General features: G+C 38.9%; 1 protein-coding gene across 1 annotated transcript in view; it reads right to left on the reverse strand.

Moving 5' to 3' along the window:
* Nucleotides 1-7,896: 7,896 nt before the first annotated feature.
* Nucleotides 7,897-20,523, reverse strand: part of LOC133990698 (cadherin-18-like) — a 198,673-nt gene continuing 186,046 nt past the window's right edge. The window contains exons 10-11 of the mRNA XM_062429098.1: nucleotides 12,407-12,676; nucleotides 7,897-8,552 (exon numbers count right to left, since the gene is read on the reverse strand). Of these exons, the coding sequence (XP_062285082.1) occupies nucleotides 7,897-8,552; nucleotides 12,407-12,676 (926 nt within the window). The remainder of the gene's footprint in view (nucleotides 8,553-12,406; nucleotides 12,677-20,523) is intronic.

Consider the following 20,523-nt stretch of genomic DNA (forward strand, 5'->3'; position numbering starts at 1 on the left):
TAGCTGGCTCATTGTAGGCCACCTGTCTCATATGCACACAAAGATGAAACAACAGAAACCTGTTCCTACCTTTAAAACGTTTTACTTGCAGGAAAGTTCAGGGCTGTAATAATGTCACTTTAGAAATGTCATCAATCCTAAATTAAACAGGATTTAGTTGTAATTAAAGTTTTAATTTAATGTTTTGATCGCTAACAGGTGTTTAAGTTTAACTAGTGACTCTTAACAGGAGCTTGCAGAGGATGGCATGTTGGTTGCTCATAGTGACGGCAGCTGGCTCTTAAAAGCCTTATCCATTTGACTTAAAATCAATACATACTAACTTTGTTTATTTATATGAACCATTTAGCTAAGTCAAACTGCCCTCAGCAAGAAGCATTCACCTTTTAATGTTTCTTATAATGTGGCGATCAAAAAGTAGCCTAAGGTGGCAGTGCAGCTGATTTTATACCATTATTCTCAATTAGAAAGTGGCCTATTTTCAACCAATTCATCTGTTTGTCATTAAGTAGAGAAAGTAAAAGTTGAGTTTGTGGCTGTGTGAAGTAGACTGACAGCTAGTATTCACCAGATTTGACCAGCCTACTATCTGGTTTAACTTGTGACCGTCGCTGTGATTCAAGGAGATTCTGCACTTCCTCCTAAGCTATTAAAGAAGATTATTTTTTAGAAAAAAAAGTAGCAAATGTAAAATAAATGTGAGTGTTTTTTGTTGGTGACACCATTTAATTTATATAATGTAATACAAAAAGGACCAGATGAATGTGGAACATTAAAAAATGTAAGACTTTTGGAGGGACAACTACATCAGTTTGTATTTTCGACAGCTGTCGCCACCATGACAACAACGACGCATTCAGTTGAAAGTCAAACAGTTGCTATGATGGTTAAAAACTCTGAATAACTGCCTCAAATTAACATCTGAGCATATCACTAACTAGTTACACTCAGACCTTCTTAAACAACTTCCCAGCCAGCATGTCCATGTGGGCCCCACATGGGTTAAAAGCAGGCTACATGGGTACTGAGTGAGCATGGGCTTGAACTGGGCAAATTTTGCGGGCCCCACATGTGAAGCCCACATGGGTTGACTGTATGAGCCCCATAAGGGATGTAAGTGGGCTAAGTGGGCATGGGCATAAACAAGGCACATTGTATGGGCCCCACATGCGTAACTCACCCAGTTTGGCCCCACCTGAAACCCAGTCAGGACCAACTTGAAGGCCATATGGGCAAACACAGGTCAAGCCACCATGGAAACCCACTTGGGACCCATATTGCAGCCCTTATGGGGCCCACATGGACATGCTGGCTGGGCTTCTTAGAAACAGAAAGACATGTCAGAGATTTAAAAAAAGAGTAAAACTAAAAGTATAAATACGTTCTAAATCTCTTGGGCCGTTTCACACCGTCTGTGTTTCCGCTGATTTCTAGGTCCATTTTCCTGGATGGGCAGGCCTGGCTCCCCAGGGCCCACTCATGTAATGCTGTAACTGCTCTTATTGAAGACGGATGCTATATCTGCTGTCTTTCTCTTCATTTTTATTTCTATGACATTATACACCTATGCCAAATGCAGAATATATCAACCTGACGTTATTATACAAGCCCTAGCAAAATTAACTGAATAATATATCATAAATATGTAAATTCCCTGCTCAACTTATCGAGCAGTAGCAGATGTGTCTGTAGTAAAAACACATGAATCATAATGTACTTCAGTTTAATTAATCTAATCAAGTTACTGTAGCAATGGGTTGAATCTTGCAGTAAATGAAAGTGTTTCTTTGCAGAGGAGGTTAGAGTGAGTCTGTTGTAACTTATTGACCTTACCAGGAACCTAGGCAGAAATTAGGTTTGGGATATGATATGTTTTATTAATAGATTAATAGAATGACAAGACGATGTTGCTGCCTTTTATTTGCAGTTGCTTTCATCCAACAGGTGCTTTTTCAAGATAAACCCTGACAAGAGTTCCAAGGTGGAGAAAAAAGCAACAAAAAAGCAATCCATCCTAAGGTCATCTCCCTGATTTCAAAGATCACAGCCTTTGAATTGATGGAGTAGTCCGTCCTGGTGTGTCTCATTAACAAGGTCGATACTACCTCCTCATCATAAACATATTTTGACTTGAATTTTTCCACAAATGTTATGGACACCAACTGAAAAAAACCTTAAGCGTTATAAATAATATATTACCAAAAATATAAATATTGTTGGTTTTAATGGTTGTAATAAAATGAAAATCTGATCTTAGCCCACATTAGAACATAAAAACTAAAATAGTTTTTTTTTGTGACAATAATATTAGCTGATATGAAAAAATGTCATTGAATTTAAGTTGTGGGTGTTTAAATAAAATAACATTTCAGGTCTTATGTTGTAATGGTCTGTTGAGAATAACTACAATGTAAATACTTATAAAACTTTAAGAATGTTTACATTTTCTGTTCTGTTTAATACACAGAACAATAAATAAACTTAAATAAACTTTGGGTAATTTGTAAAGTGTTGTTATATGAAACAGTGAAATGGTACTTTTAAGTCATACATTACATCAGATTGTAAAATATCTGACATTTATGACAATGTACTAAAAGTATACGTCATTCAAGAAGAAAGGGATAGCTTCTTATGGTACGGTTGCTAATCATAACATTTTAATTATAGTGTTTCCTTTTATCTGTTCTTCTTATAAACCATCATACATTTATGGTATTTTATTATTATTCTTTTGGTCATTTCTTTTTATAAACTCCTATTTTCCTGCCATTTAACCCTTACCATTAGAACCATCAGTCTTCACCCAGAACAGCCTCAATGGACAAACATTGGTAGCATCTATGCAAAAGTATTTTTTAATATTTTCATTTTTGAGCATTTTGGACAGCTTTAGGAAAAGTCATCAAATTTCAGGGTAAAAAGACATTCGGACTGTTTTTACAGCTGCCAAATGTTAAAATGGGTCAAATTTGAACCAAACAGAATGTAAGGGTTAAATGCAATAACTGTTCTCTATTGTACTGAGACTATCTCTTAACAGTTATATATTTCATATGTATGGGAACTTACTCAACTGGGGAATGTGATGTAGACATCTCTTTAAGAAACACCAGCACATTGCCCATGCGGGTTTCTAAACAGCGTGTTTTGCCTCGAGCTTCTTCAGGTTCACTCAGCAAATTGCCGAACAGTTTTGCTGAACGAATCTGAAAAAGCTAAAGCCAAAACATGTTGTTTGCTTCTCATAAAATCACAGTAAAGTCAGTTAAATGTGTTGGGGTTAGTGATTTTCATGCTCATCGCAGTACTGGAAAACCCTAGTTGATTACCAGCTTTCATGATACCAATTATCCAGGATCATTAATGTTAGGCTCAGTGCAACAGCATGATGAGTGCCAGACAAGGCGGAACTGGCGATGTGATGCAGCTCCCAGAAAACAGCAGAGTAGAATAACATGTCACCCTGTTAAATACACACATGCATATACACAAACACACATGCATACACTAGTCATGTGTAAGTTTAGGAAGTTGAGGTATGCTAGATGTTGTTTGCGCCTTCCGGCAAAATAGAACTCAAAGGTTTTTGTGCGTCTAAGATAAAATTGTTGATGAGAATCAATAGCAGCTTTATTTAGTGAGTGTCTGCCAGAGGAACAGTGGCCCTGAAATCACATCAGTCAGCGTGCTGGTTAAAGAGCTGGTATTTGCAGTTTACCACATAAAGCCCGTTAAATGCTGTCTTCACTCAGAACCCCAATTACATTTGTCATGAATAATTCATCTTTTCAGCGCTGCTATTACACCAGCCACAATAACTATGCGTTGAGGTCACTGTTGTTTTCAAAGACAGTAAGTACATCAACCCACCCTAATTACCTCTTGAATAAATAAGCGGCGCAAGCAGGGACAGGGTTTATAATTAGTTGTAAGGTGGCAAAGCGTCCAAAAAATAAAAAAAAATAAATAAAAAATGTTCTTGTGTGTATTGAAAACATTCCTCCACTCAATCCTCTTCGCCTTTATCTGATCAATTATTAACCAGGAAACACCTAGGAATAGGCAACCTAAGAATTCTCTAAATATGAAATAAAATGAAGGCAAATGAATGAAGAACTTGATTTACATACTCATTTTTCATGCTGTACATGCACCACAAATATGATGTTAAAAGGCAGAATATCTCCATGTTAAATAGCTCCACTAATTTAAAATAACCACCCCTGTAATATAGACTGTATTAACCATTGGAAAGGCTTTACACAAGACTTTAATAGTGATTTATTTATGTCTCTTTATTGGGCCTCTGCGGATGAGCTATGTAGGTACACCAACAGGCAAACTGTTTCCTGGGCAGATTTACAAATCCCTTGATGGCTGTAAAAGCTGCACTCTAAGGCGTTTGAAGCCAATTATTACATGTACAATACTGCTGTGGCCCCAATTGAAAACTTTTCAGGCTCTTTGTGTGAGGTATTAATTTCCCTATTAATCCACCTAGAGCTCTGAAAAAAAAGAAAAAGCAAGAAGTGATTGTTTTTTTTGTATGAGACAGTGTAGGGTCAGATGGTATCGAGAAAAGACATACTTATCAGAATAACGAGAATCTTGAATGGGCCATCTGTTACATTAGACCTATTAATAGAAAATAAGTCTAAACTTTGGCACTTTTCAAGGATTGCACATATGGATGCACACTGTTTTTTTCTGAAATCAGTCATCTTTTTATTCATCAATAAAAATATACACCAGGGAAAATAGGCTTAATGTCATCCGTCGTTTTGATTATTCTTCAGTCAACGCAGTCACTCAATTCCAATCTGAAAAGATCTGAAAATGATACTGTCCTTTAACTGATTTTCAGCCTGGAAAAAAGAAATGCATACTCAAATACAAATGTCCATATATTCACAGAAGTCAGCAAGGTTACCAGGAGAGTGAGAGACAGAAAAGGGGAGGTGGGGTAAGTGGGGGTAGGTTAGGACAGAAAAGCCTGGTCTGGTCTTGCAATTGGCAAGCAACTTGAACAATCTTGATTATTAACTTGTCACTTGTCAGTGGTACTAAGTGTATGTGCCACTTGTATCACTTCAGACATGCTGCCCATGTCCCTACTTGCCACTGCAGCCTTGTCAATGCTCAAAATGGATACCTGCCAGCTGTTTCCCAGACGTGGACGTCGACACATAGCCTTTTTCCACTGCAGGGACTTAAGACTTAATGCAACATAATGTAATGTGTAGCCCTTGCCATGGGTTCTGGTTTTGTTCCCTCTGTTCTCCTTTGGGGACAAGTTCCTGGAACTAAATTTGGGCAATGCTCAGGAGGTGATATTGAATGCAAGCTCTAGGTACTCTTAGTGGTGCTGGAAACCCCTGACTCGTCAACTACAACACAACAATCATTTTACTACTGCAATTATATGAGACAGGACATAATTATAATACAAATGTAAAATGTCCAGCAAATATTTGGATAGGCCTTTCAGAGGGAGTTGAAAGCAGGAAAGAATGTGAAAATGTTTGAATATAATAATAATATTGTATCTCCTCTGTGAATAATGTATTTTATCATCTCTTATCCTATGTATGTGAAAGATGTGATGTGAGTCTCCCATGTACACATATGCATTATGTCCTCCTGCTACGTCTCTTGCAACATCTCTCTCTCATCTCATCTTCTCCCTCCCAACCCTAACCGGCCGAGGCAGATGGCTGCCCACTTATAGTTTTTCCTTGCTTCTGTCACCAAGTGCTGCTCATGTGGAAATGTTGGGTCTATTTAATTTATTTCAAAGAGTATAGTCTAGACCTGATCTATGTGTAAAGTGCCTTGAGATAACTTTTGTTGTGATTTGGCGCTATATAAATAAAGATTGATTGATTGAACTACTGCATGTCTGTCTTCCCTGGCCCAGCCAGCATGTCCAGGGTTAAATTTGGGCTACAATATGTGTTTGCCCATATGGGCTTTAAGTGGGTTCTGACTGGGCTTCAGGTGGGGCCCAACTGGGTGAGTTACACATGTGGGGCCCATGTTTCTGAAACAATATGGGGCCCTTACAATTTGCCTTGTTTATGGCCATGTCTGCTTAGCCCACTTACATCTCTTATGGGGTTCATACAGTCAGCCCACGTGGGCTTCACATGTGGGGGCCCATGTTACTGAAACCATGTGGGACCTGCACAATTTGCCCAGTTCAAGCCCATGCCCAGTCAGTACCCACATAGCCCGTATTTAACCCATGAATCCCTGCTCTGTTGCTCTTCCTGAGTTTCTTCCATTTTCCCCCAGTAAAGGGGAACTTCTTTAGGGAGTCTAAGGGTGTAGTCTGTAGAGACTGTAAAGCCCCCTGATGATTTGTGATATTGGGCTATACAAATAAAATTGACTTGACTATCTTGTGTTCATCAATGTGTGAAAAAAACAAAACAAATCAGTAACAATAGCATTGCTACTTCTTCCTCTCATTGGCAGAGTTCTGATATTTCCTGTGTGTTGTGAGTAATCTATTACAATGAAGTGAGAGAGTGAATCAGTTTTTAGACATTATTCCAGTTGAGGACGAGCTTGAAAGGTAATGTTTTGCATGTGGAAGAATAATGTGTCGTAATATTAAATCAGAATTCAAAATACTCTCTAAACTCATTCAGATTTGATAAGTTTTGAAACTATATGTCATTTGGTGTTGGTGTCTAGTAACCAAATATCCATCTTGTCTTCATATAGCTTTTAAAGGTTGTTCATGCAAATATTATTGTCAGATAAGCAGGTTCTAACTGAGGTCAAAGACTGAATTGTACAATAGAGCATCATCAGCATAGCAGGTAAGACATGCTGTAGGTGTTATAATGTAGTTGGTGATGTAAGATTTAAAACAGTTAAGAACAGCTGCAGAAAGACCAATCCAGTTATCAACTCTTTGCTTAAATTGCAGAAAACAAGTACAGCTACCATTTTTGAGTAGTTAAGTTTACAGGCCGGTATGTTCCTGCAGTGGAAAGGGGCTAAAAGAGATCACCTTGTATTCTTGTCAGTTTGTTAAGGACATTCTCTTGAAACCTACAGTTAATTATACCTGGCAAACTGACGCTTCAGGAGCATGCCATCACTGTGTATTCAGACATGTTTAGAATTCCTTTACCTTACACCTTGAAAATAATAATAATTGATATCAGTTTTAGGGGAACAGCTTATAACTGTCTTTGGCCTTTAGAACATCTACAACTTGTGCTCCTTCCCTTGGTGCCATCATCTTTCTCTAAGTCTTTATTTCTAGATACCACTTAGATGACAGTCACCCTAGGTTCAACTTTGTGTATATTAATAAATAATCAGTAAAATTCCATGTTCCCATTATTCAAGCCAATGAATGGTATGAGCCTTGATGTCTGGTCCATGCTAATTTGGTATTCATCTCCCAAGTAGTTGTGCCAGGGTTTTAAATGACAAGAGTTTCACCAATAGTGAGGATCAAGACCAGAATCCATTTGGTGGGGACTAGCTGTACTTTTTCCATTAACACACCTAACAAGCAGAGCGGAGGGAGAAAAGCATATGCAAACTGACCAGTGTTTTTTTTAAATGCAGGTTGTCTGTCAGTTTGCATTTTGTTCCTCATTTCAGAAAAGCACTCAAGCTACAACTTTTCCTACCAGAGTCTCCTTCCAGCCTGTGTATTTTCTCTTCTCCTGTTACACGTAAATGGCTTTTCTTATCCTCTGATTTCACATATCACAGTTCTTAATTGCCAACTTTTTGTGGCAGTGATTTTGCATCCTTGCACCCAGTTTTAAATGGTGCAAATAAAAGCGACTTGCTTCAGCGAATCTGTTCAGAAGTGACGAAAAACAAACAAAAATAAAACAAACAAAAAACTTCTGATGGTAGTTTTTAGGAGTCAGAGTTATCTTGGTCTGTAGCCAGCTGCTCTCCACTAATTTGTTCCAGAGTTTGCCTCTCTGGCTCCCAGTCTTCCAGATCAACATAGTTTAGGTCTGGCACTGCAGCAGTCAGGCCCAAAGAGCTGACTGACCCTGCCAAGGACCCGCGTCCTTCATAGGCATATGTTTGAAGTGAGTCATACGGCGGGCCCCTTGTGTCTAAGTCCGCCTCAGCCACCTTCCGCTGAATGATCTGTTGAATGATGTCATGTCCATCCAGCAGAAGCGAAGGTGCTGACTGGCTGATCTCTCGAGGAACACAGTTAATGACAAACCAGGCGGGTTCTGACATCGGGCTGTAGTTTCCATACTCCATCTCCTGTGCTTTCCTCCTCCTCACTACCACAATCCTCTCGTCATCGTCCTCGACCTCGTCCTCGTCTCTGTACAGGCCCGATCCACGGTCGAGGTAGGAGTGGAACTTCCTGCGAGACTCAGAGGCTTTAGGGTTTCGAAGTGCAGTGATATCGAAGGCCTCTGTGTCCTCCTCCCCGCCTCCTTCGTCATCATAGGTCACCACATTTTCTCTGATGTCCTCTTCAGAAAGAATCAAGGGCTCTTTGCTGGCCTTCTTATTTCGTAGCTGGGTGAACAGCATCACTATGGCTGGAGGGGAAAAGAGCAGAAGAGAGGTAATGGAGGAATGGTAAGAAGAATAAAGGGGATAGAAATGTAAATACCAAGAAAAACTGAAAAACAATGACATCAACAAAATAATGACGGTGAATTGGATTCTAGAGAAAGAACATTAGATGCCTTCTGTCAAAGAAACTATCAAGAGGATTATAAATAGATTTTATAATACTTAACAAGACATATACTTAGGTCATGTTATGTGGAACCAAAAGAGAGAGATTAATAATTAATTTTCAGCTTTTTATTGTCATGACGGTTCCCCCTAGTTAAACATTAATATGCCAAAAAAATGTACTGTACTCTGTCTACATATATTGAGGCCTTGTTTTCATACAGGTCAATACATAACGCAGTTACGTCAGCATTCTATCATAGGAAGAGCAGATGGTCACACTGAGCCTGATAGCATCCTGCAACTAAACACAAGAGTCATAGACAGGGGTGCCACCAGGGATTTTGGGTCCAATAAAAAGATATCAAATTGGGTCCCACTACCAGGCACATAGGCCACACCAAACATGTGCAAACTGCTGTAACCTAATTTCTACCTGTGCAGGCTTGTAACTCTCCTGCAATCCAATACTATCCTAGCCAGCATGTCCATGTGGGCCCCATAAGGGTTGCATTTGGGCTGCAAATATGGGTCCACAGTTTCCATGGTAGCTCCACCTGTGTTTGCCTATATGGGCTTTAAGTGGGTTCTGACTGGGTTTCAGTAGGGGCCCAGCTGGGTGAGACCCATGTAGGCCCCATATGTTTGCCCATATGGGCTCTATGTAGGATCAGAATGGACTAAAATGGGGCCCATTAAGCAAGCCCACATAGTCTTCACATGTGGGGCCCATGTTTCTGAAACAATATGGGGCCAATGCAATTTGCCCTGTTTATGCCCATGCCTGCTTAGCCCACTTACATCCCTTATGGGGCTCATACAGTCAGCCCACGTACTGAAATGTGTGTTCAACCAGCCAAAGAGGGCACACGTCACTCCGCTGCTTATCAAGCTCCACTGGTTACCTGTAGCTGCTCGCATCAAGTTCAAGTCTCTTATGCTTGCCTACAGAGTGATTGTTGGGAATGCTCCCACCTACTTAAATGCTCTTGTAAGAGCACATGTTACCCCTCGGATGCTACGTTCATCAAATGAGCGTCGCCTGGGTCTGCCGGCCGTACAACCACGGCAATCCAGGTTATTCTCATTTGTAGTTCCACGGTGGTGGAACGAGCTGCCGAAAACCACCATAGCAGGGGCCTCCCTCTCTGTCTTTAAAAAGCACTTGAAGACCCAGCTCTTCAGAGAGTACCTTCTCTCTTAACTTACAATTACTTAGCACTCTTAACTTACAACTACTTAGCACTACTTAGCACTACTTAGCAGTATTTATTTATTGTTACACTAATGTCTCTGTTGCAATGTAGCTTGAATGTTATTCTCCCTTGTAAGTCGCTTTGGATAAACGCGTCTGCTAAATGACTAAATGTAAATGTAAATGTAATAAAAAGTGTCTATACCAAATGTTGAACCACGGATGTGTTTAGAAAGCATCAATAGTGGATCTGACTGATCAATAAATGTGATAAAACCTTGATTCATGTTTCAGAGAGCAGAGAGAGTTTATTTTTTAGGAGAAAAAACATCTAGTATCACACAATATCATGAAGAAAATGAAAGGATGAAGAAACCTAAGAAATGAAAATATAACATAGCAATAATGATGTAAATGTATTTAATGTAAAGTGAAAATGAACTGTGGGGTTTATTGTATAACCATTAGAGCCATCAGTCTTCACTGCTACATCATAAAAAGAAATCCTCATAACTACTATCTTATTAAAACTATGAACTATTCATTTAACAAAATGAATAGTCAAATTTGACCTGGAACAAAAATGTACAGCACCTATACAAAATCATGACATTTTAAAACATTTTCATTTTTGTGCATTTTGGGCCACTTTAGGAAAAGTCATCAAATTTCAGGGACAATTTGGCTGAGTTTAAACGGGCCAAATTGGACTCGAACAGTATGTAAGGGTTATTACAGATGGAGGTATTTGGATTGAGGTAACAGGATTAAACTCCTGCTATGGATACCTGTCATTTTTGCACGAAAACGCAGTGTTAGAATTTGGCCAGCAAACAAAAAACATTTGTATTAACATATATTATTTGGAGCAAAATCATGTGGTATCTGGGAAACTGCTGCGTCCCAATAAGGTTCAGGTTCATGTAAATGACACCTGTGTCACAGGAGGTCATCATATCTGAGGATTCAGTAAAACTCACTCACTGCAGTCCCGGTCTACCTGAAGTGTAACATAGAGTTGAGTATAAGGGCAGATTTCTGGTTTTCAGAAGACAACACTATTGATTGCATCAAACTAATGCACAATTGTGTAATTACATTCATAAAAGTGTCACGTTTGTCTCTGTTCATTTCTGACACCAGACAGAGGGTCAACAGACATACTCAAGAGGTCAGCTCATAGCAAACTATGAACTAAAACACCACTTTAAGTTGAGTACCAACAGCACAAGAAGGGCAAGAGGTCAGGTTGTTACTAATGTAAGCAGTTGAGACGTGAATTGTTCAGTAACCTAAGGCTGTAAGCGATGTAATACAAGACCAATTCCCACTGCACATTTAATGAAAACAAAGGTCTTTTGCATTATTTAAAGCCTTGAGGACTGTAACATACCCAAGTGATGTTTGAATACAAGCTTTTCAAGGAAAGTTTAATTTGGTGGTTGATTTACTGATCTTAAATCTACTGGGCCTCATGACAGATGACACCATTCTTCAGCTCTGACTTACATTACCTTTAAACTGCTTTTAGATCCTACACTCACCCAAGCAAAAATATCAATCATGTATCTCCTACTAAACTAGCTAAACTACTATGTCTTGTCCCACTGGCTTGATAGGCAGTATCATCTTAATGCCATGATCTGCTCAGTAGTCTAGCTGTCACCTCTGCTTATCTAGCTCCACTAGTGTTACAAATGGCTTTTCATTACATTAGAAAACCTAACAAACCTTTAAATAATTTACTAAGAAAATAACATGCTTATCTTCCAACTGGCTTGATAGGTAACTTCATTGGAATGCCATGTCCTGCTCAGTTGATTAACTGCAATCACTGTTTATGTAGTTCCACTAATCTTGATAGCCATTATCATTATATTGGGTACAATTGGTGCATACCATTAGTTATTGGGTTACCATGTCATATTTTAAAAACATTTAAATGCAAGCAATGACTCATATTCAAAAAGTACTTGTAATAATGTGAATTAGCTACTACAAATGAGCATATCACCAATGATTTTAAAGCTATGTATAAAATGGGTTAGTCCTTCGTTGGCTGGAAGTACCATAAAATACACTGATGTCCATTTACGAGATCCTGAGCAGAATCACCTGAAAGTAATACGCTGACTGCATCATTGTGATTGTCTCAGAATAATTTGATGCTATAATAGTTTTTACGTATAACACATTTTCAAAAGAAAGCCATGAAAATTAAAAAAAATATGTAAAAGTAACCAGCAAATGCACCATTTCTTAAAGAAAATATAGAGTTTTGGTCGGCTTTAAAAAATGATTCAAATCATGTATAGTTAAAGTATTGTATCCAAAAGTTCTTTAGAATGAAAGAACGTTAATATGATTTGAGAAGAATTTGCATGTTTAAAAGAGGACCAAGGTAATAATCATTGTATTTTTGTCAAGGGAGTGACATTATTACACAGCAGTGAGGAATTGAAAACATATAGCACACTAGGTAAGTTAGACAATTACGGACCACATATACAAACTTACCTAATAATATGACAATACACAGCAGTATGGCCACAAAAGCTCCGGTGCTGAGGCCAGCTGAAGACAGGAAAGCCTGCGCCTGACACACGTTGTTGCTGTTGCGCCCCCTGGTGTTCCTCTGGCAGACACACACCCTTAAGGAAAGTGTGGTGGTGCTGCTGAGAGGAGGCTCCCCACCATCAGCCACCACCAGCACCAGGCTGAAGAACTCCTGGTCTCTGTCCTGGCTAAAGCCATCACGCCGACGAGATACGATGCTGGCAGTGTTGTCTGAGGACGGGGTGGGGTGGGTGGGTAAGGTGATAGGAGGAGGTGGAAGAAAGGTAAAGGAATGGTGAAAGAGTGACAGAATGATATGAGAACAGTGGAAGAGGGATGAAAGAGAGAAGAAAAGAAAGAAATACTGTAAGCAGACATAGTAAAAAATGCTGTTTGAATGAGTGAGCTCAGTCTAAAGACATGATTGTGGAGAGCAATGATGGAGCAGGACAGATAACTGACTATGAAATAGGGAGGTTCACTTCAGAGTTCAGATATAAGGTTTAAAAGAGTGAAGAAACAGACAAAAGATCCATAAAAACAGATAAAAACACATTATGGGCACTTTCCATTTATATATAAAAAACAGAGCAATAATATCACATGTTTATAACTGGATGATTGTGGCTGCATCATGGCTACATTTTCTCCACCATGTTGCAGTTGGAGCTTATAAATAGTTTTAAAATGCCCCATAGACAAAATGAATCTTTTCAAGTTTATTTCCTTTTTACCACAGCTTTTTAATTTGTCACTCAATATGTGAAAGAGAACCACCTGACAGCAGTCAATACAGGTTTAAGGAAAAACCAGCAGGATTGATGTTGCCTTTCATTGCATGGGAATCAAAGTAATCCAAATAAACTCTAGCCTAATTGGTTTTGGTGTGAATAATCCAAACTCCTGAAATACATACTCAATATTAAATCCAGTCTTTTACACAGCTGTAGCCAGGATTCTAGAAATATTGAGGTCGGTCCTAATTCCTCCCAAAAATTTGACTAGCCACCAACTAAACTCTGTTAAATGTTTTAAGTATTTACAGTCTGGGAGATTTATTTTTAAACACATTGTACAAGTTAAAAAATGAATTGCTGCAGAACTATGCAGTACTGATTTGTGGAGTTAGAGTGTTAAACAGTTTTTCACCATTTCTGTGTTCAGGATTTTTTGGGCAGAGCTGAAATGGTGGTTTGATGAAGTAAAGGGGTTACTAGTATGGCCCCACAATAATAAAAACACTAAGGGTGCACATATTCATTGTTACTATTTTTACACTGGATAGTTTTACAAACTTTTATTGGAGACAGCTGAGATTCACTTCAGATAATCCGCTGTTCCTTTCAATGCTAGCACTCGAGGAAGCTGAGGTGTCCGTCGATGCCGAAGTTACTGGTGGAGCAACTTCAGCTTCAGCACCGACTGTTAGGCTGAGAGGACAGGCGGAGTCATGGCGTTGGCAGCAACTGACACCCGCTATCACCCATGGCTTCAGCTTCAGCACCAGCTGTGCAGCAGGGAGTTAACCCAGTCATTTGGGTTACCTCCCATTTGCCGGGCAGCAAATGTCAGAGACAAGTGTTCTGAGGGTCGCGGCCTCAATCATGTTCCCAAGAGAAGTGAGTAACATGAAGTGCACCAAACTCCACTGAAAAACTCAACTGACGGTTTAAACATTGATTGGTGATGGATTGCTTGTTCACTAGTCATGTAAGCTCCATTTTTACTGAAACAAGTCCACATTACGAACAAAAATATGTTCAGAATTAAAAAGTAGCTCCTAGTGTTACTTTATTTTATTAAAATAAGATAAGATAATATTCATTTTATTGTCCGGAAGAAAATTTGCTTCACATAAACAACATACATGACAGACAGAGTGACAGGACCAAGTGAACACAGTAACATAATAGGATTGACATGGTGTCAGTATTCCATGAGGTAGGTGAGTTGCGTATTGCACATAGTTGAATATTGCATGTATTCCCAAGTTAACACGGACATGTTAAGGCCCAAGATAAAGAAGAAAGAAAATTACAATAAAACTACAATAAATAAGCTACATAAAAAACATTCAAGTAAAACCCATAAAAAAAGAAAGCCTTAACAATATGAGCAATATTAATAATAATAAATAGTAAGTGATAAGTAGTTGATAAAAGTGAACTCAGATGCTGTTCACTTGGACTGCCACCACCATCTCAGAGCAGAGAATACTGCTTATTTTTGCATTATTTTGACACCTAATTAAATATACTTGTTTCTTTAAATCATTCAGTTGGGTTTGGTAATCAACAAACTCATACACTATTGCTTTACACAGACTTTAAAAACATTCTAAAATGAAACATTTTATCAATTAATTTACAGTACTGCTCAATTTTATTGCCTGATATTTGATCATCCTACATTTGATCTGATGCCAGGTATGTCATTCTGGTGAAGAATACAAACCTCTGATTTTGAATTTATTTATATTGCTTAAATGAAGTCAAAAAGAAAATTAAAAAACAAAAAGAAAAAAAAAAAATCCAGCATGTGTAATATGTGTGTAACTGTATTTTCCATATCATTATAAACCCGCCAAACCCTGGTGTCCTCCCTGGAAGCTGTTCCGCTATGATAGTATGAAGGATTCTGGTAATCTTGACAATGATAGTTTGCAAATAAATAGAGAGAGGACTGAAAGAGCGTGCCAGAAAGAAAGAAAAAAAACAGTAGCTTAACTGACAGATACAGCTGTTGAATATGGATGAAGAGAGTATCTTTACAAAGCAGTGTGCATCCAAACTGCCCTGGGGAGCACCAAGCCATGATAAAGCTTGTCAGGCAGCAGACAGTGGCATGTGTATATGCATGTCTCTCTATATGTGTGTACTTATGTGTGTGGAATTTTTTAATGCAATCCAACAATGCCCATGGGACTCTGAACAGGAGGATATCTTCATTTGCATAGTGTGTTTCCTGTTGACATGCAGTCCCTGAGAGTGTTCACCCACACAGAGAGAGAGAGAGAGAGAGAGAGAGAGAAAGAGAGAGGGAGAGAGAGAGAGAGAGAGAGAGAGAGAGAGAGAGAGAGAGAGAGAGAGAGAGAGAGAGAGAGAGAGAGAGAGAGAGAGAGAGAGAGAGAGAGAGAGAGAAAAAAAATATTCTCACCTGCCAGGTAAGGTAGTAAATGAGGCTAAGCAACTGAAATATAGCGCACTGGCTCATCCCTTTCTTTCTCTTTCCTGCCACATCTCTTTCTTTAATTTATTCTTTTTTTCTATATCAACATTGACTTTTTATTCTTCTCACTCGATCATTAATTAGTCTTTTTTATTGTCTTTATTTCATCTCAATTTGGTCTCAAGTTTTATTTTGTTTCAATTCAATTCAATGCAGTAGGGACCGTTACATCCTTCAGTCAAAACTTCAAAATATAATCTGTTTCTGCTGCAGGTCATTCCTCTCTCTCTCCCTGTTTCCTGTCGGCCTCTGTTAGGGAATTTTCCATTATCTGTGTGGTTTAAGACTATCCCTGGAGGACAGAAACTTCAAAATTGAAAGGAGCATTAGAACAGAATGTGTACTGATTATTTATTCACTTCTCCTTGATCAAGTAAATACACTTTTTAAACGCAAGACATCCTGGACCTGTATGGGCTGCATATTTAAAAATCTAAAACAGTCTCTATGCCAAGTACTCTCAAATGTTTCTGTTCTCAAGGTTGTGGTTCATTCACTTGAAAAAAACAATGTTTTTGTCATCTATGTTTCCAATCTTGCCCGTATGTATCTTTATCTACTTTCACTGGGTTTTGAATTGTAGTTTTGACAATGTGGACACGATTGAACTTCAAACTTTAAAACTTTCAACTTCTTGTCTTGTCTGTCTGAAGTGATATCATTTATAATGTTGGTAACACTGTATGAGTCAATAAATCCTGTGACTTGACTGGGAGACTTCTTTTGGTTTCCCCACAACAGTCAACTTTTGTTTCTTTTAATAATGTTCATCATCTTTCGCTATCTTCACTAAGACGGCTTCAGATCAGACACTGCCATGCATGTCATTTTGAAAGGAAATTAACCACATATTTCTTTGTGCAGTTTCTGGACCAGACAATGTAACCATGACTTGCAATTCCAACCATTGTCAATATGCCAAAATCAGCATGAAATCTACCACTGTCCTGATGATAAGACCTCGCCTTAGCTGTTCAATTTTCATTTTTCTGACTTTTAAATTGCGTCCTAAAACATATTTTTATTCTTTAGCGTTTAACTCAGTATGAGAGTTGTCTTTCCTGTCTGTTGCACCAGTTTTTTGTGTGGCTGTGTGCTTGCTATGTTGCTTTTACGTTGTTGGTTGTACAGCACTTTGGTTAACTGCTGTTGTTTTTAATGTGCTTTATAAATAGATTTGATTTGATTGGATTTCATATAGTTACAGAAACACATAGATTTATACCATAAAATTGTGTTTTCTGCTACAAGACTGAGTAAGGAAGCTTGCAGTTTTAATTGGTTTACAAAGACTACATTGCTGAGACCCATAACATCACGTTAGCTCCACAAAAGTGAAACCAAAACATCTCAATCGCCCCCTTGTGGCTGGCTGCAGTATGGCCCATATACCCCATTAGGGGATGGACCATGAGCAAAACTTTAAAAAAAATTAAAAAGTACATGCCAAATATAAATTTAGCCAAAGGTGGTTCCTGTCATTTTCTGTAGTCCTGATCACACTGATGTATATTGAAGTGTGAAATCTGGTTTTAATGAGTTATTTGATGCTATAAAAAAGGGGTGACACATAATGATTGACAGCTGTGATTGACAGCTGCTCTGAGTGAAGTAATCCCAGAGGTACCTGTGGAAGTTATGTGGGAATGTTGAGAGGAGATGTAATGTTAACATTAACTTTCCATAACCTTGATCGTCTGCTTCAAGGCAACATTATTAATTGTTTTAAATTCCAAGGTTACAAAGGAGTCTGATTTATTGTTTATGAGTTATGGTTCACAAAATTACATTGACTATGCATAGCCACCATCCTGTGATAGAAAATAACATGAAGCATTAATATTGCATTGTCAATGCAGTGCTTATTTCGAGGTGCATGCCTTCATGAAGGACTCAAAGGTAACAAGTTTGATCATGGACAGTGTTTTTTCATCGTTATTGCTGTCGACCCCATGTAAGTAGATGTCATAGTCATTTTTGTTAAAATCCACATCCTATATTAACACCCAAAGAAAATGGCAGGTTTTAATGGCATCTACAGTATCATACTGCAAAAACAAAATTTAATTTTAAATTCAGTCTTTCTTTCTGTCTGCCCTTCTTTCTGACTTTGTCTTTCTGTCTTTCCAGATTTGTTTTCTTGAGGGAAAACGTCACCTTAAGAGCATAGCAGTCAACCATTTTCTCATTTCCAAGGCATCTGGGGAGGTCCTCTCTGTCAGGGGTAGGACACATGATTTTGTTAAGTAATGACACAGAGGTGACTGGCTCCTTAGTTTTATTTGACTATGTGTCAGGGGACAGTAAAGAGGATTCACCAGATGACAAATGTCACCTTAGTGTGACATGCTGCTGCTGACAATGCCATCTTGACTGAAAATGTCAAAGGAAAATCCCACTTAGCAATGACATCTGTCAGGCTGACACTGCTGTAGCAGTAGATATCAACAATGAGGATCATAGCTATGTAGAGTCAAAAGCGACATAGGTAAATTATATCTGTATTCAAGAAGATCACTGCTACAACCAAGAGTCTCCAAGGTCTTTGAAATGGAAAAATCCGACCCCGGAGTAGATCTTGGAAAAATACAGGAAAAAGCAGAGAAGGTGATGGCAAACGTTCAGGCATTTAAAGATAAAAGTCTGCACCTTAAAGGATGTCACCAAAGAATTCAAGAAGGAGTTATTAATATCAGGTAATTTTGTGGAAACTACAGCAAGGGAAAGGTCAGCCAAGTACTCTGAGGAGCTGAAGCAGTTTGCCACCGCATTGCACTTACTTCTTACTACTCCCTAAAGACATATGAGTATGTACATGAACATTTTCATAAAGCTCTGCCAAACGGCCACACCATCCACACTTGGTACAGCAGCACCTCAGCTGATTCTACGTTTACTGTGGTGTCTTTCGGTACTAAAAAGTCATGGAGAGGCAAACAGAGAGAAGGGAAAATAAACGTCTGCACTCTAATGATGGTGGAAAATGTACATTCACAAGATGACTGAATTTGCAGGGGAACACTTCCATGGCTATGTGAATGTAGGCACTGGTGAAACTGACAACACACTGGCCACCCAGGTCTTGGTCCTCATGATTGTGGCTGTTGATGAGTAATGGAAATTTTCCATCACATACTCTCTCATCACAGGTATGGTTGGATCAGAGAAACCAGTGTCATAAAGTAGAGCTGTAGCAAGCTTCATTAGGTTGGTGTTAAAGTTGTCTCACTTACATGTGTTATCCTTAAAAGCAATTTGAATATATTAGCAACATGAAGCCCTGCTTCTTGTGTCCGGAGATCTCCACACATAAAGTACATGTAATCCTAAATGCATGTTTCTTTGTAATACCTTTGTATCCTCACTGAAATTCAAGACAGAAGAAACGATAGAAGGAAGATTAGGTGAAAGTTCTTTGAAGCCCTCAATGAACTTCAAGAGAGAGAAGGCCTACATCTTGACAACAGTCTAAAGTAGGCTCATTTTTGGAGACATTTACAATGGAGAAATCAAAAAATGAAATCCACCTAACTTCAGCAGTAGTGTGGCAAAGTTCTGTGAGCATGGCTAGAAGTTGGTGAAGTTCAGAGGATGTACTGCAACTCCTAAGTTTGTCTGAACTGTAGATGCCACTTTTAATGTGCTCAACTGTCAGAATCCCGAAAAAGGTTTTAAAGCCTTGATCAAGCTGATAACTAAAGACCGTGCTGAGACCATCTTGAAGCAGGTGGAAACCATGCCCCCATGGGTTGAAGGTCCAGCAGTACAACAAGATGGTGCCACATCACTTCAAACAATAAAGAAGACCTTCATGTATGGCTTCATTGCTAATGGTGGAAGTGCACTCAACATCTACCATGAGCATGTTGAGGGGGCCAATGCACCATGCAGGGATCTGACCCCCAAGCCAGGACCACTTGGAGCTCTTCTTTGCTGCCATTAGAGTGGAGTTGGCACAATCACAACATCAATGGCAGACAGATCAGGGAAGCCTACAAACGCCAACTTCTGAAGCAAGTTAAAGGCAGGCACAGGGAATTGTTTGCCTGCTTGCCTTGCTCAGAGGCATTAACAACTAATGGTGCTGCACACACTTTTATTCATCTGATAGATGGTGGTGGTACTCAGAAACATCACAAATGCATCTAGAGGAGGATCAAAACAAATTGAGGTCAGTTTCCCTGTGGACATAGAATCACATCAACCAAGATATTTTCCCACAACTCCAGAGCCATGTGTTTGACGCCATTTTAGTGTCCCTAAAGGGACACTTTAGGGTCCCTAAAGGGACACTAAAATGGCAAAAGATTGCAAGAATGTTTGCAGATAGCTGAGCAAATTGATCCATTTTTATGGGGTGTAATATGAGGATATTTGTTGCTGTTACCACCAATTTTTCCTCTGCTGGCTATGATTTACAGTCTGCATAAACAGGACTGTCAGTCTCTTAAAATGTTGTCTCTTCTTTCATTGTTGCATAAACAGAGCACAAGATTGCACCGGCTGTAGGATCACAGTAAGTGTAATGCACTGTCTTGTAAACATCTGCATATTGTTCATTTTAACAATATTTGTGCTGACTGGGCTACCCTCAGACCCCAGAGGTATGAGTAAATGAGGAATGGGCTTTCGCACCAACCCAAACGAATCGGACTATCGAGGAAAGCGGACCGAACAGCTTTGGTGTGAAAGCAACCTTCGTCAACCTCAGGTGCATTTCAGCATGACATTGTATAAAAGCATGTTAACATTTTTAAAGGTCATCAAGAAATCTCTTGCGCACCTGAATAGTCTTATTGATGGGTCCATTAGTTGAGTAGACATGTAATTTAATCAATTGAGTAAGTAAA

This window comes from Scomber scombrus, chromosome 11 (assembly GCF_963691925.1).
Source record: "Scomber scombrus chromosome 11, fScoSco1.1, whole genome shotgun sequence".
Taxonomy (NCBI): domain Eukaryota; kingdom Metazoa; phylum Chordata; class Actinopteri; order Scombriformes; family Scombridae; genus Scomber; species Scomber scombrus.